The 21,098-nt window shown below is 37.5% G+C and overlaps 2 protein-coding genes across 2 annotated transcripts in view; one reads left to right on the top strand and one right to left on the bottom strand.

Moving 5' to 3' along the window:
• The first annotated feature begins 1,022 nt into the window (after positions 1-1,022).
• On the top strand, positions 1,023-2,981 carry LOC132945903 (B9 domain-containing protein 1-like). The gene is made up of 5 exons (XM_061015716.1): positions 1,023-1,533; positions 1,616-1,727; positions 2,165-2,273; positions 2,407-2,525; positions 2,674-2,981. Exons 1-5 carry the CDS (start codon positions 1,393-1,395, stop codon positions 2,769-2,771), a joined length of 579 nt encoding a protein of 192 aa, XP_060871699.1. The 5' UTR covers positions 1,023-1,392; the 3' UTR covers positions 2,772-2,981.
• A 1,474-nt stretch (positions 2,982-4,455) lies between these two features.
• The window catches only part of LOC132945902 (palmitoleoyl-protein carboxylesterase NOTUM), a 31,913-nt gene continuing 15,270 nt past the window's right edge, over positions 4,456-21,098 (bottom strand). The window contains exons 2-12 of the mRNA XM_061015715.1: positions 12,371-12,472; positions 12,169-12,269; positions 10,962-11,014; positions 10,751-10,846; positions 10,599-10,659; positions 9,984-10,148; positions 8,932-9,212; positions 7,777-7,912; positions 6,860-7,215; positions 6,303-6,428; positions 4,456-4,819 (exon numbers count right to left, since the gene is read on the bottom strand). Coding sequence (XP_060871698.1) covers positions 4,674-4,819; positions 6,303-6,428; positions 6,860-7,215; positions 7,777-7,912; positions 8,932-9,212; positions 9,984-10,148; positions 10,599-10,659; positions 10,751-10,846; positions 10,962-11,014; positions 12,169-12,269; positions 12,371-12,472 — 1,623 coding nt within the window. The 3' untranslated portion in view covers positions 4,456-4,673. The remainder of the gene's footprint in view (positions 4,820-6,302; positions 6,429-6,859; positions 7,216-7,776; positions 7,913-8,931; positions 9,213-9,983; positions 10,149-10,598; positions 10,660-10,750; positions 10,847-10,961; positions 11,015-12,168; positions 12,270-12,370; positions 12,473-21,098) is intronic.

The raw sequence follows: 21,098 nt of genomic DNA, 5'->3' as shown, positions 1-21,098 counted from the left end.
AGTATCATCTTTTCTTTTAGAAAATTGGATGAAGATGCTATTTTAAAGAGGCCATTTTTCGATTTTCTCAATAGTTATTTAATGCCACGGGAAAAATGACGAAAAACCGCTAAAAATGGGATTTTAATTTTTAATGCTTTGTTTATCACCATGTAACCTACTGTACAGCAGAGCGACATCCACTTACCCGCTTTTTTAAATTTGTTTTGTACATATGGTTATTTAATAATTAAAAACATTTTATATCGTCTTATATATATGGTATATTTATTTAATAAAGAGTAAATTTGACCCCCGAGGCTCTGTTTTCTGAAAATTATCTGGACCCATCCCATGACAAATTCCTAAATACGCCACTGCTCGGGATTAAACAAAGTTGTTATGGCCGGTCTGTTAGTCACATAAGTATATTGTAGTCGCTCCCTTCGCCTATCGTCTCGGCGGCTCCGGTAGCCAAACTCAAGGTCCTCCGCGCTGCATGCGTATTAAACCTAAAATCGCAAACCTTGGATATGACTTCCAAAATAATGGTTTCCGCAAATCTTATTTTGCACCACCGTTGTTCACTCGTTGAAATGCGTATTTTTCGAAAAAAAAAATTCCAAAACTGCCGGGTAGCTAAAGTGAATTTATACCATTAACGGGATAATCTATTTTATTTAAATTCCATTTTAATTTAAATCGTGGCCGTTTAGTGTTCAGTTATTATCACTAATAGGCATACATTTTCGCGTCCTGTGCCAATCGAAGTGCTATAGTCACAGATATAAAACTCAATTAACGATTTTATATCCTTGGCCATAGTACTTGTTGGTCGTCTGTGTTCAGACGCGCTGTACAGGTACAACTACAGTTTTCGGTATTCTTTCTATTTGGTTTTATTAAACGGTTTGGTGTTTCTTCGTGCGACTTACTCTCGTCAATTACGTGTACGGTAAACGAAGTGATTGATCGATGAAAATATTAAATGATTAATCAACAGTATTTGTGTTTTACTATTCTACGCAATGGCGGGACCACAGGTACACGATTATTGTCAATTTGAATGCAACTAATGCGTTTGAATGGCGCGGCCGCAGGAAGGAGACCCGATGTCATCGAAGATTTTGCCGTTCAGTTGGTCACACCTCTAAAACTCGACTACTGATAATCGCGATTATATCGCCCGGCGCCCGCGGCTTCCCTCTTCCATTAATCGTTATCTGATAAGTGAAATATCAAATATGATAATGTAATATTCGATATTGTATTATTTGTATTCCAATTTCTAATATTCCTCAAATCTTGTCTCCTGATTTCGTAGGTTCGTACATTTGTTCGAAGTTTTGTGTGATTTTCTCGTCCCATTCTGTCGACAAAAAGTCGCACGGCGAATCAAAGGAAGACTTGAAAATGTCGGGTAGCGAGAGTACGACCGGTGGTGTGTTTCTGGTCTCTGTCGTCGGTCAGATCGAGAAAGCTCACTTTCCGAACTATGACAACATGTACTGCAAGTACACTTTCGTCTATGGACCCGATTGGGAAATCGTTACCGTAAGTGTCCTCCATTTCGGAGGCGGAATTTTTCGCCCCAATTGTAATTTGTGTCTTACCTGTGTATTTTGCCATAAAGCAGGGTATTGAAGAAGGCATATCGCAAATCGCGCAAAAGAGCCAAGACGAAAGGCAACAGGTCGTATGGAATTTCCCGTTAGACGTTTCTTTCAAGAGTACCAATCCTCACGGGTGTACGTGTTTTGAACATAGTGACTCCAAAATTATTCTCTTTCTTGCCCCTTCGCGGGCACCGTTAACCACTTAATGTTTTAATGTGATTTACAACAGCACCTTGCAAACTGCACTGGATTCAAATCCGATTATTTAGAATTTAACTCTGAAGTCACAAGTGCAAACACCATCGTTACCATCACTTGGCACATATAGTATGAACTTTTATTTTCTGTGTAGTATATAGAAATAGTTTATTGATAGCATTTACTCAAAATGATAACGTATGTTAAAACAATTGATTTGAGTATTTGCTTTACAATCAGTTATGGCTTATGAGAAAAATACACAACGTACCTATTTACTTGTGTGTATTTTACTTGTTTGGATTCGTCTAAATTGTGATTTAACTGGTTTTATTTGATTTTGAAAAATGACTTCATTTCTACATTTTTAGGGCCACAACTAATCATCAGTGTTTATGGATTGGACACTTTTGGGAACGATGTTGTGAGAGGCTATGGAGTATGTCACCTCCCAGTTGTCAATGGACAATCTTCTGAAGAGTAAGTATTTGATTTATTAGTTTGTTACAAGTAGAATTGATTGCCTAATAGTATGTTATATTAATTATACTAGTAGATGTCAGCATTGTATTATTCAAACATTTTTAATATGAAGAATAATTTTAATTTGTAGGATGATTATGTTTGTACCGGAATCAAGTTCAACATTACAAAAATTGACATCATGGTTGACTGGTAAAAGACCAGAATACGTGGACGCACGGTTATTAGCCAGAGGCGATGGCAGAGAAGGTATAAAATACATATTGAATTTAAAAATTATCACTGGAATTTTCACCAACCCATTTCTTTCATAAATATCAATTTTTTCTTTCTTACTAACTTGCTGAAACTTACTGCTTACTGAAAGAATTTTGAACTTGTTAATATTTGTTTTTAGTGACTAGAGTCAGAAGTCAAGGATGTGTTTGGATAACATTTAATGTTGTGTTCAAAGACTTTCATCAGTACGGCTTTGAAAACGATAATAACTGTTAAATATTATTATTATATTTTTTTTTTTTTACTTAACTTACACCACATTGTTTTTTTTGTTTTAATTACTTACTAATTTAGTATATTAAGTTAGTATAAGTTATGCATCTTATATATATTGTATATGTTTTTATACTGTTATCTATGTACTTCCTGTCTGTTTTTTGTAAAAGCCGTCTGGCGTTGATTATAATAAATAATAATAAATAAATATCAGTTGCTATCAATGATGGTCTGTGACAAAAAATCCTAAAAACAATATTTGGTAAAAAAAAAAAAGTCTCACCTATATTTTCACCTTGTTCGTGGTATAAACAAACAATGTGACTGGTGAAAAAATCAGTTTGAAAAGCTGTTAAAATAATCATCTATTGGAAACTTAGATAGAAAATACATATGGAAATTTCTGTGAAAAAAGCAAAATTGTTTTTAGATCTAGTAAGAAATTGAAGTAACTAAAAAATCTTAGACAAACTTGTACTATAAGAAAAAAAAAAAACGCCAACAAAATTCATATACAATAATACAAGCAGACAAAATTGGTTTTTTAGAACTGCTGTATTGAACAACAAAATAAAAATACTTTTTTCCTATATTAATTGAATAATGTCGGTAGGAAAAATGATAAAAACACTGCTAAAACTTTAGAGATTATTTTATTTTGTATTGTATTTTTATATTATATCATACAGTTTGAATAGAAATTATTTTATTTTATGCCATATTATGTCATCACACACACACTTATCATTTATATTTGTACGCACAATACAATACACTCAAAAATATTGGAGATTAATAATGTTATAAATAGTGATTTTTTTAAAAATGATTACATTAGTTAATTTTTTTTCATAGTTTATAATAAAAAATTGTTCACACATTGTTATAAGTACAAAAGTAATAATTTCATTAGCGGTAGGTAATAGTTATTTTATAAGTTATAAAAATGAATCAATAATTTACCTTAATAATAATCATAATAATAATAATAATAATAATAATTAATAATTGCTGTATATAAAAAGAATAAATAAATGTCGACAAAAAGTATTTTTTTCCAATTCATTTGTATGACTTATTTTAAGTCGGAAATTCAGGAATATAATTCCTTAACAATCTAAAATAGTAGTATTCCTTATTACTAAACTGTTTAATGTCTGGTGTTTCATAAATGCGGTTCATATGACTCGACCCTGCAGTTGACAGGTACGTATGTAGGTTAAAGGTAGCTAGTTGAATCTAATGTAATGGTTTGTTTATATTGTTATTTAAGATTTAAAAACCGCATCTATAAAATTTACAATTACTTTATCATATTGACTTACTATTAAGTATATATAATAATTAAAACATTAGGTGTTAAACTAGTTTAAAATATTAAGGAACAGGTAGTTTGGTATACAGTTGTGTACTCGTGTATTTGAAAAAAAAAAATATATTGGTCCCTAAAAGGAATAATAATGTTGTACTTACATGTAACCAAGTTCAAGTACACATATACTATCAAAGCAGTAGGTAATTACTGTTTCGACGTTTTAGTTAAGAGCTTGGTTTCCTTTAACAAAATGTACAAATAACTTATTTACATAAAAAAAAAAAAGGGGAGACAAATTGACTGTTTTCCGTAGCCTACATTAAAAATGAAAAAAAAAAATATGTACAAACGGTATTGTTAGTGTTAATATTTTCTGTTTTTTATTATTTTTTTTTTTTTTTTTGGTAAACTTTGACGCGTTCCAGTAAAGCCCAGACACAAAACACCCCAATAAATATTACTATATTTTGAAATCCCGCGTCGACCCATCCCTTATCCCACATCATAATGCACACCCCATCCCTAGACCTACTACCGACCCCCCCCCCTCCCCCCCAAACTATGATGACAATCGTATCAGTACTGGTTTAATTGGACTGTTGGGTGAGCAGGTTCAGCAGCTCTTCCTGGTCCATGTGTACCAGCGATTCCATATCGATTCCCAGCTCGGTCGACAGGCTTGGTATACTCACACCAAACGACTGCAGCAACTCGATGAAGTCCACTTCTTCGCCTGTACACGAAACACAATAAATTGCAACAGTCTGATTAGATCGATTACAATACATCGAAGATAGGACGCCAAGATGGAAGGCGTTCGTTCTCTTATGTCGACAACGTAACACAATAAATATTATCCGTCGGTATAACTTGAGTAAGGACCACAGGGTAGGCATATATTATTATTTTATTTAAATAATTCCGTCGATTCTATCCGTCGGTATTCATACGATATCACTAAAACTTGACAAAATCTATAATACCAACGTTCAACTCCAACCGATTCATTTATTGTGTAGTCGAACACGAACACGCCACGGTTCATCGTACAGATACTTAAGCGACTTGACTTTTCAATTGCCAACAATATTGTTGTTTCTCCGAATTAATACATTTTTTATACCGATAGGTAATTGCTATTATATTGTCGGCTGCAGCGGCACATTTTACCGACGTTGAAAATATAAAGGTCTGTTCGATTATTCTATTCGTTAACCATATATATTGTTGATTTATAATTTTTACCTACTCGATTATTTAGATTATAGACAATATAGGTTAAGCGGGTGTGGATGCCAGCACACTATTTTGTTTTCTCTCTGACCGTTCGCGTAACAGACACTTTTAAGTGATTACGGATAGGTAAAATAAACATTTTAGTGAATAATATTTTTAAGCTTGACACGTCGTTTAACACTAACGATATCGACACGAAATAAACAATAAGTACCTACAGCGTGGGATGAGATGTCTATTTTCACATATAAATTCGCGGGTCCATTTGTTTGTCTTAGAGTTACACCGAAAACCAAAATCGATTTTGTCGAAAACCGAGCATACGTAAAAATTGTTGTTTTTCCTTAATTTTTTTTTTGGATTTTCCCGGCGCTTTTGAATACTACTGGGAATTTTTACTTTTGACCCCCCGGCAAAAAAATAAAATACCATCTATAGTCATTTTCCCATCAGAAAAGAAAAGATGCTGTTGAAGAAAATCTATGCATTTTTTTTTAAGGTGATGACGACACATCGCTGTAAGACCGAATACGTTCATCGCTCTGCTCAGAATCTAAAATCAAAGTCCAATATCGCCTTGGAAGTAATCATCCTCGCGAAAAAAAAACTGAATCGAATCAGACCGGCCTACGACGCGTGGGGGTTTTTCCTGCGTAAAGCGTGTTTTGAGCAAAAAATCATTCTTTTTATATTTTTTGGCTGGCGGTGCCGTCGACATGGATCGCGTGCGTGATATCCGTCATCGAGGAATAAACCAAATGCCCACGAGCGGCGGCAACGAAATTGCATATTGCCTAAATATTGCCCCTTGTTAATGACACACGACACGAGCAGGCCCCTTCAGCGTTGGTTTAGAGTTTTTTCCATATAATATGACGTTTTATAAAAGTCAACCACCTGGTTAGGTTGAATCGCAGTGCCTAATGTGGTTACAACTTATATTTATTTTGTTTTACGTCACATTAATTTAACGGTCTTACCCGTTGCCGGATTTTGAAGCTTTGGACACGAGTTGTTGCACTGCGGCCAAGTGCAGCTCTGAATATGCTGGTGTCTGCAGCCCCCGTGATTTTTGTGGTGACGTCTGCGTTTCTTATGAATCAATGCTGCATAACATAATATTATTATAGCGTTAGTTTCGGGAAAATCGACGTCCGTTCACAACATGACAAATAGTTAAGAAATATTCCATTACAATTTCAGGGGGAGGGGGGCCAACATTATTAACATCAATGTGAGCGGGCGGCTTCGATCCTGCAAAACCAAAAAAGGAGGGGGCTTGGCGGACTTGGGGGGGGGGTAGGGGGCTAACTAATATTGGTTTGAGTATTTCAATGTAATATCTTGCAAGTTCTAGGTATCTATGACACGTTTCCTCACAACCTTATCACGCGTGTAGCGTTCGATTTGAAAAACGAAATTGTATTTAAGTAGGTACACAATAGCCTCACAGAAGTTCGTGCGGCCACTGATAACAATCAGGAATGTCGTAATAATATTGATAAATATTATAACGATAAGAATGTATGATATGTACCTCCAGATCGATGATCGTTGCGATGCATCTTATTCTGTTTCCTCTTGGTCGCGTTATCGGTCGCCGTCCGCCTGTCGACCTTCGTCAATCTCTTGTTGTTATGGCCTCCTCCCGCACCGCGGTTGCCGTTGCCGTTGCCGTTCGCCCGGCCAGGTCTAGACTGGCTAGACTTGTTGCTGTTGTTGTTGTTGTAATTGTTGTTGTTTCCGTTTCCGTTTCCGTTCATCTTCGCGAACCTCGTCTCGGTCTGCCAGCAGTGCAACGCCGTAGGCAGGGACACCGAGTCGATCTTGATGTTCTTCCAGTCCTTCTTCGTGAGCACCGTATGGGAAACGCAAGACGGGGCGAACACCGACCTGCGCACGCGAGCACAACGGTAATTAGTAAACACGTACCTACTCATATTATGTTAAACTGCACGCGTAATAACAATTATTTATATTTGAATTGTGGCAAGTCGCAACAGCACGCGGACGTCTGGCTCGTTATTTTGGCTCGACCTCGACGTCTGCGCGACGTGTACACGCTGCTACGGACAGTATAGGCGCATGAGCATAGATTAATAATTAATATACCGCAGTGGAGCGGCGTGCCTGACGGTGGTTTTGAAGGGCAGTTGCCCGATAGTCTTAAAGGGGTGCAGGCCGAGTGGGCGAGTACTGGATTTACCGAGAAATTGTAGCACGAGATTAACCTCATCTGGAGACGAGATAATATTTAATACGAATAATAACTTAGATAATAAGTATCATATCAAGTATAGTTACGGGGGCGGCACCTTACCGGGTAGGTCGTTTAAAAAATTGTTAAATCGCCCGATAGAATATTTTACTTTGCCACGCCACTGCTGCAGCATATTATTATGTTGTATAGGTATATTATTGAATCCATGGTATGCGTGGGTATAGGACACTTACGTGACGTTTAGTAACGATTTTCGCAGCCTTTCGCCCATCTTGTGTATGTAGTCCCATTGCTGTTTGGTTACGGGCGTGCCGACGTCATTTTTCAGCTGGAACTCGTCGTACAACCATTGAAACACGAACAACGGGACTGCAACAATGCACCGAACGGTTTTTTCGTCGATTATTATTCATAAATTATTTATTTATTGTTTTAACACCCCAAAGGGGAAAAAGTGCAGTGACAGATGAGACAACAATATAAATGTGTATAGTATAAAATAGTTTGAAACTTTTCCACAACAAACTCACATAATACAATATTGTTCGTTATACCTACATGGTAAATAGCTAATTTAAGTTTGGTTATTCAGTACCATTTTTTTTTCAAATCTAATTAATGAATCGAAGAAAAAAAATCAAATTTTGGTTCAGTTCATCTAAAAGGCGATACTCCGGACTGTACTTGACAACATTGATAGAGCAGTTTGGAATTAAAAAGGGGCCAAGATTTCTTGAGTTAAAGGCTGGTAACGCTATTGATTATTTTATGCACGAAAGCCGCGTCATTGATAGCGGCCTGGAAGCCAATGGCTCAAGACCTAAATCCATATCCGTGGCCTCCAAGGAGCCAGGAGGCATCTACACGCCCAAGCTTATCTGCCATATATTTACTCTTAATTAATTTATTGTGATTATCAGCCTTCAATGATGAGCGTACTGCGTCTAACCACCAATAAGGCACCTTCGATCTGATCAAATGCTCGGATTGAAAGAAAAAAGTGGTAAGGTTACGCAAAATACGTAGGCATTGAAATGTCGAACTGCCGTACAGAACGCTCAAGTATATGAAGAAGACCCATAATATAATATAATATATGTCACTGTTGGACCAATTTTAGTGCTATTAAAGATTCGTGGAAATAGTTTTATAAAAAAAAGTTGGTATCCCGCGACGGCGGTTTATTACAGTTAGGTAATGTAATGTGCACACTATAGTCACAAGTGTATATATTACTACTTAGCGTCGAAATCTCTGCGCAGCGAGAATGCAATACACAGCGTATAATAGCAGACGAGACCTGCAGACCTGCCGTATACCAATCTTGCAGTTTACGTTGCAATAATGTAATACGTAGGTATAATAATAATTATAAAGTGGGTACTCACCCGACAGTGTAGGATAAATCTTGTAACCGATAAAACACTTGGAAGGCTCGTTGATGTAGAGGTTCCGACACCTGGACGGTATCTGACTGTGCCAATAAGGGATGCCTTTTTTCACGGCTTCGACCGGCGACGCCGACGAACCCCCTTCGTCCTCGATATCGTACGGCTGTTGGTCCATGAACCAACCGGAGTCCGTGATACCGTGCACCGACATACCGCTGTACTGTCTCAACATCTTTTGAATGGGATCCAGGTTCAACATGACTCCAACACCCCCAGCGCTAAAACAGAAACAATAAAATTATTTGTTATTTGTACGTTTTGGACAAGAGTATCGGTGATGGTTTTTTTTCTCGATAAAATGTATCGATTAGCATAATATGTCTGTTATCTACTATGTAATCATATACTATACATAGGTAGTTTCGCCATACTTAAAAATCATTATTACGAAACGGTACAGTGACCACTGACCACCACAGTTTTAATAAACATCACTTAACATTGTACCTTATATATTATACCTATATTAGATATGGGTGCGCTAAGTCCGTAGCATGTTTAAGACGTTTTAATAAGGAGGGGACGGTAACTAATATAGTAATAAAAATAAAATATAATTTTATTATACATCTACAATTATTGAAATGCATATAATAAATTACACTTGTGGTTTGGGGGGGGGAGATCAATTACCATACGTCATGACTACTTCCCATAAACATGCGACTCTGCAAGTCTGTATATTATAATGTTTTTTCGAGTCCAAACGAATTTTATGTAATCTCGAAATCATAACATTCTGTCATGTCTATAGTACCTCTATAGTTACGGCAATATTATCTATAGTAATATTGTAATGGTGTAAAAAACATACTTGCAGTATACATGTGGATATAATAAAAGAATATTTATTAGAAAATAATTTACAGATGAAATAGTTAAAATTATATGTTTTCCTTGTGAAATACAACTTTAAAATAACGCGTTGTTAAAGTTGTGCTGATTTATAGGCTATACATAGATAATAATAATATAATAATATATAATACCTGCTTCCAGAAAGTATGAGAGCGTTGGCATTGGCCAAACCTATAGTTAATAACTCTCTGATGACTTGCTTAATCACTATGGAGCCCATAAAAGTGAATTTAGACCCGTGTTGTGGTTCTGCTCTCCGACCCGTCCATATATCACTAGTACAATACGGCACGAAACTGAAATATAAAAATAAATTACATGGCGAAATTAGTTTACTATTGAAATATATTACAAATTACTTTCGTATTAATACGGAAAATGACTAAACAATTTGTCACACTATATAATATAAGATCACTTTCCAATACCCCCCCCCCCCCCCCCCCCCGTTGATAAAATATGTCATGTATTGTGTGCGGCTGACACTTTCAAGCACGGACAGATTTTATCATCTCCATTTTTCCTCCCTTAAATCATCGGATCATCCTATGGTTTTTTTTTTAATTATTTAAAGCGTAGTCGGATAAATAGATATTATGATCGATGTCCGTATGCATTTGGTCGGTCAATCATATATTTTATTAATATTCTTATATCGTTTATTCAATAGGTTTTTCATGCACACGCACACGCATAAATATTATACAATAAAACGACCATCACGACCAGCCGAAGTGAGTACTCACACGTGATTAGCCTGCCACCAGTAAGGATTTTCAGCCGCATTGTTGGACAATATTCCTCCGCCTGGAAAACAGATGGATAATAATTTTTCTTTGTACAGTTAAGTTTCAATGACATTCACCGCAATCGCGTGGATGAAAATATATAATAATACCTGTTCGGGTTTCGGGCCATTCTTTCGACGACATGAGGTATTCGGCTCGCGACCAACGTTCGTCACAACTTGCTTTGTCGTAACAACACCAGCCCTCTGGAACAACGGAAAAATATTCACATACATGTACAATACACCGCGATTGCTACGATTATTTTGATTTGAACGCGTTTTAACTGTTTTAGTATTCATATATTATTATGCTTATTACCTTCGAGAAACACTATCCATGTCTTACTGGAGTTCGAATGGCGCACGTAAAACCTACGGAAACACAAAATTATTTACTTGTAATTCTCTATACATATATATAGGTATTCATTTTTGCGCTGACCTATTCGTACGAGCGAGCAACTTTCAAAACGTCGTTTGAAACACAAATTTTATTACTGTAGGTATAGTGACGTAAAAACTAATCCTTAATACCGGAAAATTCATTAAGACTCAAAATACCTATATGATATTATTTACTGAAATTTGAGCATACAAATTAAGCGTATTATAAAGTCGCTGTTTATAATAGTTGATAAAGTAGTTGTTATCGATCATGGAAAAAAATAATATATTGTATTGATTTATAAATATATAATATTATTATGTATGCATACAATTATAGTACACACATGTACAATATTATATATAAAAATAGCGAATAGAAATTTAGAATAAAGGATTTATGAAGATTGCTTATTCGTATTTGACGTAAACAATATACGCAATAATAATATTGATTAGAGTCTAATAATTCGATGTGAGAAAAAGGCAACGCTCAAGCACAGGACAATAGTAATAAAGTAACCTGTTGACTGATTTTTCCTTATTTGTGACTTGTAGAAAAGCCCGACATCAAATCAATATTATTGTTCAGGTTAAAATGTAAGTCAACCTTATTTCATATTATTTACCTACCATGATATAATAATTAAAATATACAAATTGATGATACCGGATAGCCCATATATTTTTACTATACGCAAAAATGAATACAATTGCGATTGAAATATTTTATCATTTCATATTTGTATCGAAATGCTCAACTTATCAATAATAATAGGTATATATATGGCTTTGAAAACCTACTATATATTCAATGTCGAGATCTCGAATACCTATAGTCTAATTACATAAATATTCATTGTGTATACATGTAGGTGTTTTGGGATCATTAAATACAAATATGCAAATCGTATCAGCACTTCGGGGCCCTAATTAGAAATTCACCATAATTACTGACAAATTGTTGGTTATTACCCTCGCTGCCATATACCAGCTATACCAATAACAGGTGTAAAATAATTACCCATATACATTACATTTATTACACACACTATTATATTATATTACTATATTGTTGAGCCTGTTATTATCATCGTTACGGTTATAATATAGAATGCGTCCTATAGTGTTATTGTACTTACCCTGCCGGAGATCCGTCGTTGCATGTCACGTCCGGCGATAGCATGTACTTTTTCAAAAACTTTTGTTCTGCACTCCGGGTTTCCACATAGTTACTGGTGTCCTGTATATGCATAAGACGCATTTGGTCAGACGAAAAGTCGCATTAATTAAAATGTCCATTCGCCGTCTTACGATACACGGTTTTGGCTCAGAAATTCGTACCTGTACAATTCGCTCGGCGGACACTCGGTACGTCAGCGACAAGTCATTTTGGGCGCCGGTCGGTTCGCAGGTTAGGAGAACGCCTGATGCAAAGAGTAATATCTGAAAACAAAAAAAAAAACACGTACGGACGTTAACGACGAACAATATAGTCACGATAATCCTGCCACAAGACGGCAAAGATTCTATATTGTAGTTCGCGACGCGAGGCGGCGCCGTGATTTACGCGTAAAAAACGCAAAAACATAATATTATCGTAACATTAATGGTACACACGTCATATTATTCGTCTACCGGGTGAGATGAAAACCGTAACAAACTATAACCTAATCTCACTATATTATACACTCGCGCGCCGCCGTTCAAGTCATTACATTTGCGCCGCGTTAATATTCTAAATTATAATGTATAGGTTAGGTAACCTACGCATATATTATATATATATATATATATATATATATATATATTATAAATGTCTACAAGACGACCAACAGTGTTGTGTAGTGTGCGGTAATACCTATGTACGCGTTCGCGTGATTTGTTTATCGTAAATTATTATTTTTTTTCATACTCGACCGACGACGACGACGACGACGAGCGGTTTTACCGCGTACACCGGACACGACACTGCTGCCGCGGCACGAGAGCGCGCGACGACGACGACGACCAGAGGGGTAAACGATTCGTGCGGAATGCAAAGAATATGGGTACCTCTATATATGTGGGAAAAAAAATACAGCCAGCGGACACAAACGGAACACGGTCGAGTGTATCGGAAAAATTCGATTTATTTTTTGTCTTTATTTTCGCGATGCCGCGCGTGTTCACCGGTGCGCCGGTCGCACGACACGAGTACCACGACCGCGGTATACGCGCGCGCCGTCCGGTCGCGGTATACCGCGGACGGACCCCGTCGCCGCCGTGCGGGTGCATAGGTTACATAATACGTCACCCGATCGGCCGGTCACCGTGTTCGGGGTGTTTTAGTATTTGCCTTCTGCTGCTGCCAACGAAACGAATATTATAATGTATAGGCGGATTCGCGGTCGAACTGCAAATCCGGCAGGTCAGTATAAATGACATGGAACGCAAATCCGGCAGGTCAGTATATAAATAACACATGGAACGCAAATCCGGAATATCGAATATCCACGAGAATTTCTTCAACCATCTTCCGCGGCTGAACCGCATTGCAACAAGTATTACGCACGATAAATCCTACTTAAAATGTGATTTATTACAATATTATTATCGTGTCGTACGCGCGTGCTATATTACACGAATGTGTTTGCGGTGTCGGCGGCGGCGACGGCGTAAGCACAACAATAATATTATTGTTGTTATATACATAATATTATATTGTTGTGTCGTCGTCGTGGCGGCGTGACCCCGCGCGGGCGGCAAAACATCAGAGGAAAACGCCGCGACCTCCGCGGGTCCGTGACGCGCCGCCGCCGCCGTTAATTACACTCCTAAACGAATCGTCGTCGCAGCGCGCGCGCTTGTTCTCGACACGGGTTCTGCTGCATGTACTGCAATCTATGTACGCGCGCCGCGCGACTCTCGAATAATATGCCGGCGCGATATTATATCGTTATAAATTATAACTTATAATTTATATGGCTGATACCGCGGGCGCGATATGTGAATGTCCCGAAGCGGATCACTTGCCATAACACGTGGATCCCGCGAGGACCGGATAAGGGCGCGAAGTGGGGATTTTGAACGCGGGGTGTGTTCTCTACTTCGTCGTCACCGGATGCCGATCGCACGCCGGTTCGGTAAATAGTAACTATCAAAATATGCAGTAATAGTTGTCGAACGAGCATTCTGCGTAGGTAATATTATCAAATAATAACGTCCGAGTTTGATAGCAATGAGTAAAATTGTAGGTACCTCTATAATATAATAATATTATACCGGTAAGAATTATTTAAACACGTACACGAACTTTGTAGACGACTACGTGCTGTAAATCGTACGTTTTATATCAATCAAGTAACTACCAACTGACCTTCGGACGTATATTATAGGCGGCCTTCACCCTTGCAACCCAAATTCGAGTTTAGATCAGTCACAAGATATAGGCCGCCGCAATTAGTATGATATATTTATACGTATACTTCGATCGATGTTGACGGCAAAAATAATGGGGACGGGGAAGTCGTGAGACTGCGAGAGTCACGAAATTATAACATAACAGTTGCCTAATTGATTTAATATCGATTTCGACGAAATACCTTCAGTACATACCTATATATTCATCGATCCCGGGAGTAAAACGTTTTGTGAGCATGCGATAACGGAATTTGTAAATCGATCGGTTCGTCTATACGTCCTTGGCCGCAGGTACCTATATCGTCGACACCGGTCGCTCCAGAGCATCCCCTAGAAACGCTTACAAGGGAGGAGGGAGTGCAAATTTTTCTCGTAGGTACACGTGAGTACGACTGCAGTGCGCGCACTTCGGGCGGCGTATTCCAATTCAATATGCGAAAAAACCAAAAACTGCTCGCGCGTGCGCACGTGCAGCACTCGTCTTGTTTTGCGGCAAACGAATTTCGTGTTTTTTTTTTCTCCCCCACTCCCCCACCCCCGTCCATTTCGGAATTTGTCGTCCTCGTTTCCCGTTACCGACGGTCGCGCGAGTGCACGCGCGTAATTTGTCCGCCGGCGGCAGTGGCGGCGGCGGTATACGAGTGAAAAACCTGCTCGCACAACATAATAATATAATAAACGCGCGCGCAATGTCACCGAATGGATCTCTGTCGGTGATCATTAACGTCGCATAATAATAATGTATACGTATCTACCACCGTCGTGATTTCAACCGTGCACGCGCGCGCGCTCGGTCGATTAATAAAGACGGCGGAAAAAAATTGCACAAACAAAAACGGTCGTTATGTTGTTGTTAATTTTTTTTCCACCTAATGCCGTTCTACTTAATAAGAGAAGAGGCACACACGCGTTATTATATACTGTGATATGTTATTGTGCACTGCACTTTGCGCGCGGCGTTGTGCTGAACAACTTTGCCAATTATTATTGTTCGAACAACTCCGAGGGTGCTCTGCTGCAGCGTTCACGTTACGTGTACAATATACGAACAACAGCCCTCAGCCGAAAGTGTCCGCTCTAGTGCATGACTATTATTAATTATCATTATGTCTAGGTATACAGAGGTATATATAGGTACCCTGAACACGTTTAATCTCAAAAAAAGAATTGTTACATTATTCCGCCACCGTCCTCACGCATTTTAAAAATCAAAATATTTCAGATCTCGAATTATCCCCCCCCCCCACAGTCAATAGAAAATAGTGATAGTATATACTGCAGTTGAGTAAATTATGATATACCTACATACAATATATCGTAGACGCGAGTGTATAATTTATTATATTATATTGTACCTGTACACGCGTTGTTGTTGTTGTTGTTGTATAGTCATCTTTAACGTATGGAGCCGAAATATAATAACTTATTATTATTATCATCATCATCGGCCGCGAGTGCAACACCGTGCAGGTAATTATAATTTTTAAGAGGATTTTCAACACGAAAATAGTTATTCCCAAGGCTGTATAATGCCTGCATATTATTTCTGTATAGGCAGAGCAGTTTTCGTTGGGAAAAAAAAACAAAAAAAATAGGTCACTCGAGAGTCTAAGTAGGCACTGAAGCGACTCTGTACAGAGTATGCAAATAGTCAATATTTAAAAATAACAAATTATTTTCGCTGTCAATATTTAAATGAATAAAATGTATCAAATTTTGGATTTCTCGTGACCCGATCGTATTGCCGAGTTTGACGAAACATTTTAAGTTATAATATTCTTTACACGGTTTTTTCAAATTTTCATCTCGAAAATACACTATAGGTGTACCGATGTATATATAGTCGTATAATAATTATAAATTATATTATGTGTACGGCGTTCGCCATTGGTTCTGGAATAGACTATTACGATGATCGAGTTTTGTTTGCGCGTCTACACAATATTATAGCAGTGTTTTATGTAGGTACTATTATATTATTACATATTTTTATGTTTTTAGTAAAAACATTCTTTGAAAAATCGCTCGAACGTTAACCGTAATAATACGTTGCTCGTACACAACACATAATATAATACCGTATAGGTATACACTCGATGAGAACCTACCTACCTACCTACATAGTATCATATAAGATATTGTTTTCTTTGAAACTCGACACTAAATTGTTTTCTTTTTGAAATTCCATTATATCGTTTAGTTCTATTAACTTTTAATGTTAACCCGTTTCGAACCTTTTTGTATTTTTTTTTTTTTTTTTATTGGGGTTGTTCTTTCATATATTGACCACTACGATTCCTAGAAGTGGCTTGGATTTTTTTCTCTCATAATCCATCAGCGACGAAGGACTATATACACCGCAAACGCTGCCGTGATTTATCGCACATTGCAGCGGTACACGTGTGCAGTGTTGTGTGCGATTGTCGAGCGCAATATGACTGCGTCGATGTGTTATATATAGGTATGATGTGTAGGTACCGCAAAATCCGAAAAACGAAAACGTACAAAAACGCGTGATTCTTAACTCTTGCGAGTCACCCCAACACCGCGGCTTCTGCGCGAACCCGACGGCGGCCGAGGCAGCCCTGCACGTGGAAACCCGAAATCGTCGTCGTCGTATTACACTGTAGGCGTATACAGGTATATAGCCGCTGTAGTACGATATATATATATATATATATACGTAGCGTATATTGTAGTAGCGGCTATACACGCTGCACGGCCGCACACCGGCGGATACTTCAAAGGGTGTAATTTACAACCGATTCCGAACGAATTAGGTAGGAGCGAGAATACCACCGCAAGACGGCGGCGGCGACGACGGTGACGAGGTGGTGGTGGTGGTGGCGGCGGCGGTGGAGGTGGAACGAGCAGGAGGTAGAAGAAAACGAAGAGTTGAAAAAAAAAAAACCATTCGATTTTTAAGCGCTCCCGGTACATTGTGTCGTGTTAAATTCAGTAGCAGACTCGGGAGATCGTAATTTAGCGGCTAATTGGGTACCAAACAGGACCGGCCGAGGTAACGCCCACCGCCGTGTACCACGCCGCCGCCGTGCATATTATGCGTCTATACTATATACAGGTATAACATAATATATGATATACACTGTACCACAACACACGTCTGCGGCGGCGGCGGCGGCCTATCCGAGTTACTACTATACACGTAAATAATAATAATAATAATAATCGAAACGTGTATAACGCTCGTTTTGCCGCCAAAGTCATTAAGCGCATTCATGGATATAACGTAGGTATAGAATAACAGGCTTGTGTCGGACGCGAGCTGCTGCAGCTGTGGACCAGAAAGAGAGAGAGAGGGAGAGAGAGAATGACGAAAAATAATATGGTGCGTTGAAAAAAAAAACAATTTCGATGCGACTTGTTTGACACAGAACCGTCAACGGTATACGAACTAATAATGACGATGATAACCACGACTTCGTGTAAACTCGACAAATTACACGCGATTCCAACTGTACACTGAAAAATCGTGGTAACTGTGGTAACCGAGTAGGTTGCAGTGGCGTACTTAGGATTTCGCTGCCCTGGGTGCACAATTACCTCGAGACTCCTTCGCCCCGGTTCTCTTGTAATATGTAGGTACCTCATGGCTATATATTATAATTGTTATTATAGTTATATTATTTACCCAACACACGATGAAACATTATATCAGATAGGTACTATATTTACCTACAGGAAATTAGAAGTATGTCATAAAATGTACAAAATATGTATCTATTAATATCGAATTTCGAGATGTATCTATCGCGGTACCTGCAAAACGGATGCGCTCACATTATTATAGTAATAATAATAATATTATGTAATTACGAAGATACCACTCGTTGCCACGTTGTATGGGTACACGTGAAAACCGTTCTTTTAGGTACGACTGTGCAAATGATACAAATGTGAACTCGTTTGAGAAATATTCGATTCTCATTCGGCGCATACGGATCGGATTTTATACACGACCCAATTATTGTCAATAGTCGCAGTATTTCGATACAAAAGAAATATATTATAATAATATACTAGGACACTATACGGAGGGACCTACGCGTGCACGTGCACACTATCGTAAAATCAAACGCACTATTATAATACCAGTTTAAGATTTTTTTTTTTTAAATTTTGGTTTCAACGTAAACAAGAATATTACAAAATTCCTCGCGTGCCTACAAATGTCCGTCAAAGAAACAACGCACGCGGCCGAGCGTCCCGCAAAAAATGTGGTTCAATAAATTTTATGGAGCCACCACCATATAATATTATGTATATGACCGCTGCGGTGCTTGTATTGTCCTAGAGATTATGATTTTAGCCTTTTTCCTCCCGTCCGCCCTTTGACGCTCGTGTTTAATGACGGGCCCGCCGAAAGGTCGTAAAACGCCGGAGAAAAAACGACCATATGATGTACGAACCAGTGTGTCGGCGTGTCACAGTCGAAAGCAGTTTTACCGTTTTATATTATATTAACAACAATAAATATATTATAATAATGAAACACAATAGTACCGTGTCGTGCATGTTGTTACGAGAGCATAAATGAGCGTTTTAGTTGTGTCCAAACGAACAGTCGGTTTTCAATGTTTTCGGGTATAAAAATGATGAAATGATCCAAGACAGAGATGCTGTATCTCAGATACACCCATACACCGCGGAGATTCGCCGACAGTTAGAGTGTGTAGATATAGTAACAGCATAATATTATGATATAGATTGTGTTTACCGGATAAAAGTTAAGCGATTTGTAAACGAAAATTACCAATCTCTCACATTTTTGAAGTTTTGTTATTGTTGTTCTATTTAAACGCGTATACAATTGAAAAAAAAATAAATACTCCTATACTGATTTTCCAACGGCGTTATTTACTTTTTTTTAGGCAAAACTAAACAGATGCAGTGAAATATTGCGAACAGCCCGAACAGGTGTATATATTAATTGAATAGATTGCAGCAGTTCACATAGAGCCACAAGACAAACCTGACAACATTAATATAATATTATGTAGTGTACGTTTATGTCGTACCCGCGGCAGATCATGAAAAAGAAGAGAAATATAATATGTCGCGTGCACTGTGCAAACTGTATTGTTACATTTTCTTCTCGAGTGGAAAGCGACGTAATAAACATTTTTTTTTATTTTCCTTTTACAAAAGTGTGTTACGCGGCTGTACTCCCGTAAAAAATATCAGATACATAGTATATACATTTTATATAATATACGACTATACGAGTGACGTGAAAACGGATACCTCGAGTGCGTGAGTTGATAAATATGTGTATTATACATATTTTTACTGTTCCGAATATTTTATTAGTACTTCAAGTGTAACTTTTGACGCCTGCTGCAGAGTGTGAAAAATAATAATAAAAAAAAAATACACCCGATGAAAATACATATTTTGTTCATCGCCCGTTATTATTCGCTCCGTCTCCATATTAATATTATTATATGCGAACAACGAACGTCGATGTTGTCGAGGGTATAATATACCCGGGATGATGCGAATAGCATACAAAATAATCAACGATTATTACTTTGTTGGGTTATTCGTTCGAGTTCGTTTTCAACGTTATAAAAATATGAACACTGGTTGTTTCGTGTTTGTAATTATTATTATTATATGATAAAGCGAGTATTTATTTGAAATATTTTCAAAACAATATAATGTGACACTTGAACGCTGCCCAAGACTGGTGTGTGATGATGTTATGACCCCGACGACTCCAAGACTAGTGAGCGGTGTTACGATCTACCACCTGGGTGTCTTGCCTATTCCTATATAGCTTGAAAGCCTTCTAAAAACTGTCTGACGAAATCCGTCACCGGACCCCCTCATACATAATAAGTAATAATAATTAATAATAATTAATAATAATAATATATTTATATATATAGTTATAGTGTTTACATAAAAATCGAAAATTATAATATCACGCACTGTACCTTTTTCAGAGTTATATATATATACAAGTGCATGATACGACGTACACACAATATTACTGTGTACGTATAATGTTTATGTAGGTATAAATGTATAATGTATAAGACTATTTAATATTCAGTACGGCCTTTATATTATTGCTCGTGGTTTTAATACTTTGTTATATAAGACAAACTTTTAACTAAAAAATGTCGGTACACCGGAAGTTTTCTCTTTAAACCATTAAACTACATAATATAGCAATCAATATTTTCGTTACGTAATGTAGCTTATAAAAGTAATATTTCATTAATATTTATTGAAAGATACGAGCTATATTAAAATGACGAGTAGGTGCAACGTTATAAAGCTAGTGTTGTTTGTAACTAAAATTTGTTCGAAGTTTGAACAGACATTATTATTATTACACAGGTATAGCATGTTATACCATATTATGCAATCGTTTTTATTGATTTCATGAATATAAAATCCCATTTGAAGAAAATATCAACTAACATAAATTGTGTTGCACGGGGATCCGTCATAAATTTCGATCTCGGGTGGCACTTCGGTCTCTGGTGGCTCTGCAGGTATATTATAGGTGCACGCCGACAATTATATTATGCATAAAACATTTATTACGAGACAACCGTTCCCGTCACAGTACCGATGCACGGTTGTGGTATAGGTACGCACCTATACCTATAATATATCGCGTGTTACATATTGTGTA

This window comes from Metopolophium dirhodum, chromosome 5 (genome assembly GCF_019925205.1).
Source record: "Metopolophium dirhodum isolate CAU chromosome 5, ASM1992520v1, whole genome shotgun sequence".
NCBI classification, from domain to species: Eukaryota; Metazoa; Arthropoda; class Insecta; order Hemiptera; family Aphididae; genus Metopolophium; species Metopolophium dirhodum.
This window is presented reverse-complemented; position numbering and strand designations above follow the sequence as displayed.

Excerpts from the sequence above, each read along its gene's own strand:
- LOC132945903 (XM_061015716.1), top strand. The coding sequence starts at position 1,393 with ATGTCGGGTAGCGAGAGTACGACCGGTGGTGTGTTTCTGGTCTCTGTC. Across the intron at positions 1,534-1,615 it reads CCGATTGGGAAATCGTTACC|GGTATTGAAGAAGGCATATC; the intron begins GTAAGTGTCCTC and ends GCCATAAAGCAG. Across the intron at positions 2,526-2,673 it reads CAGAGGCGATGGCAGAGAAG|TGACTAGAGTCAGAAGTCAA; the intron begins GTATAAAATACA and ends ATTTGTTTTTAG.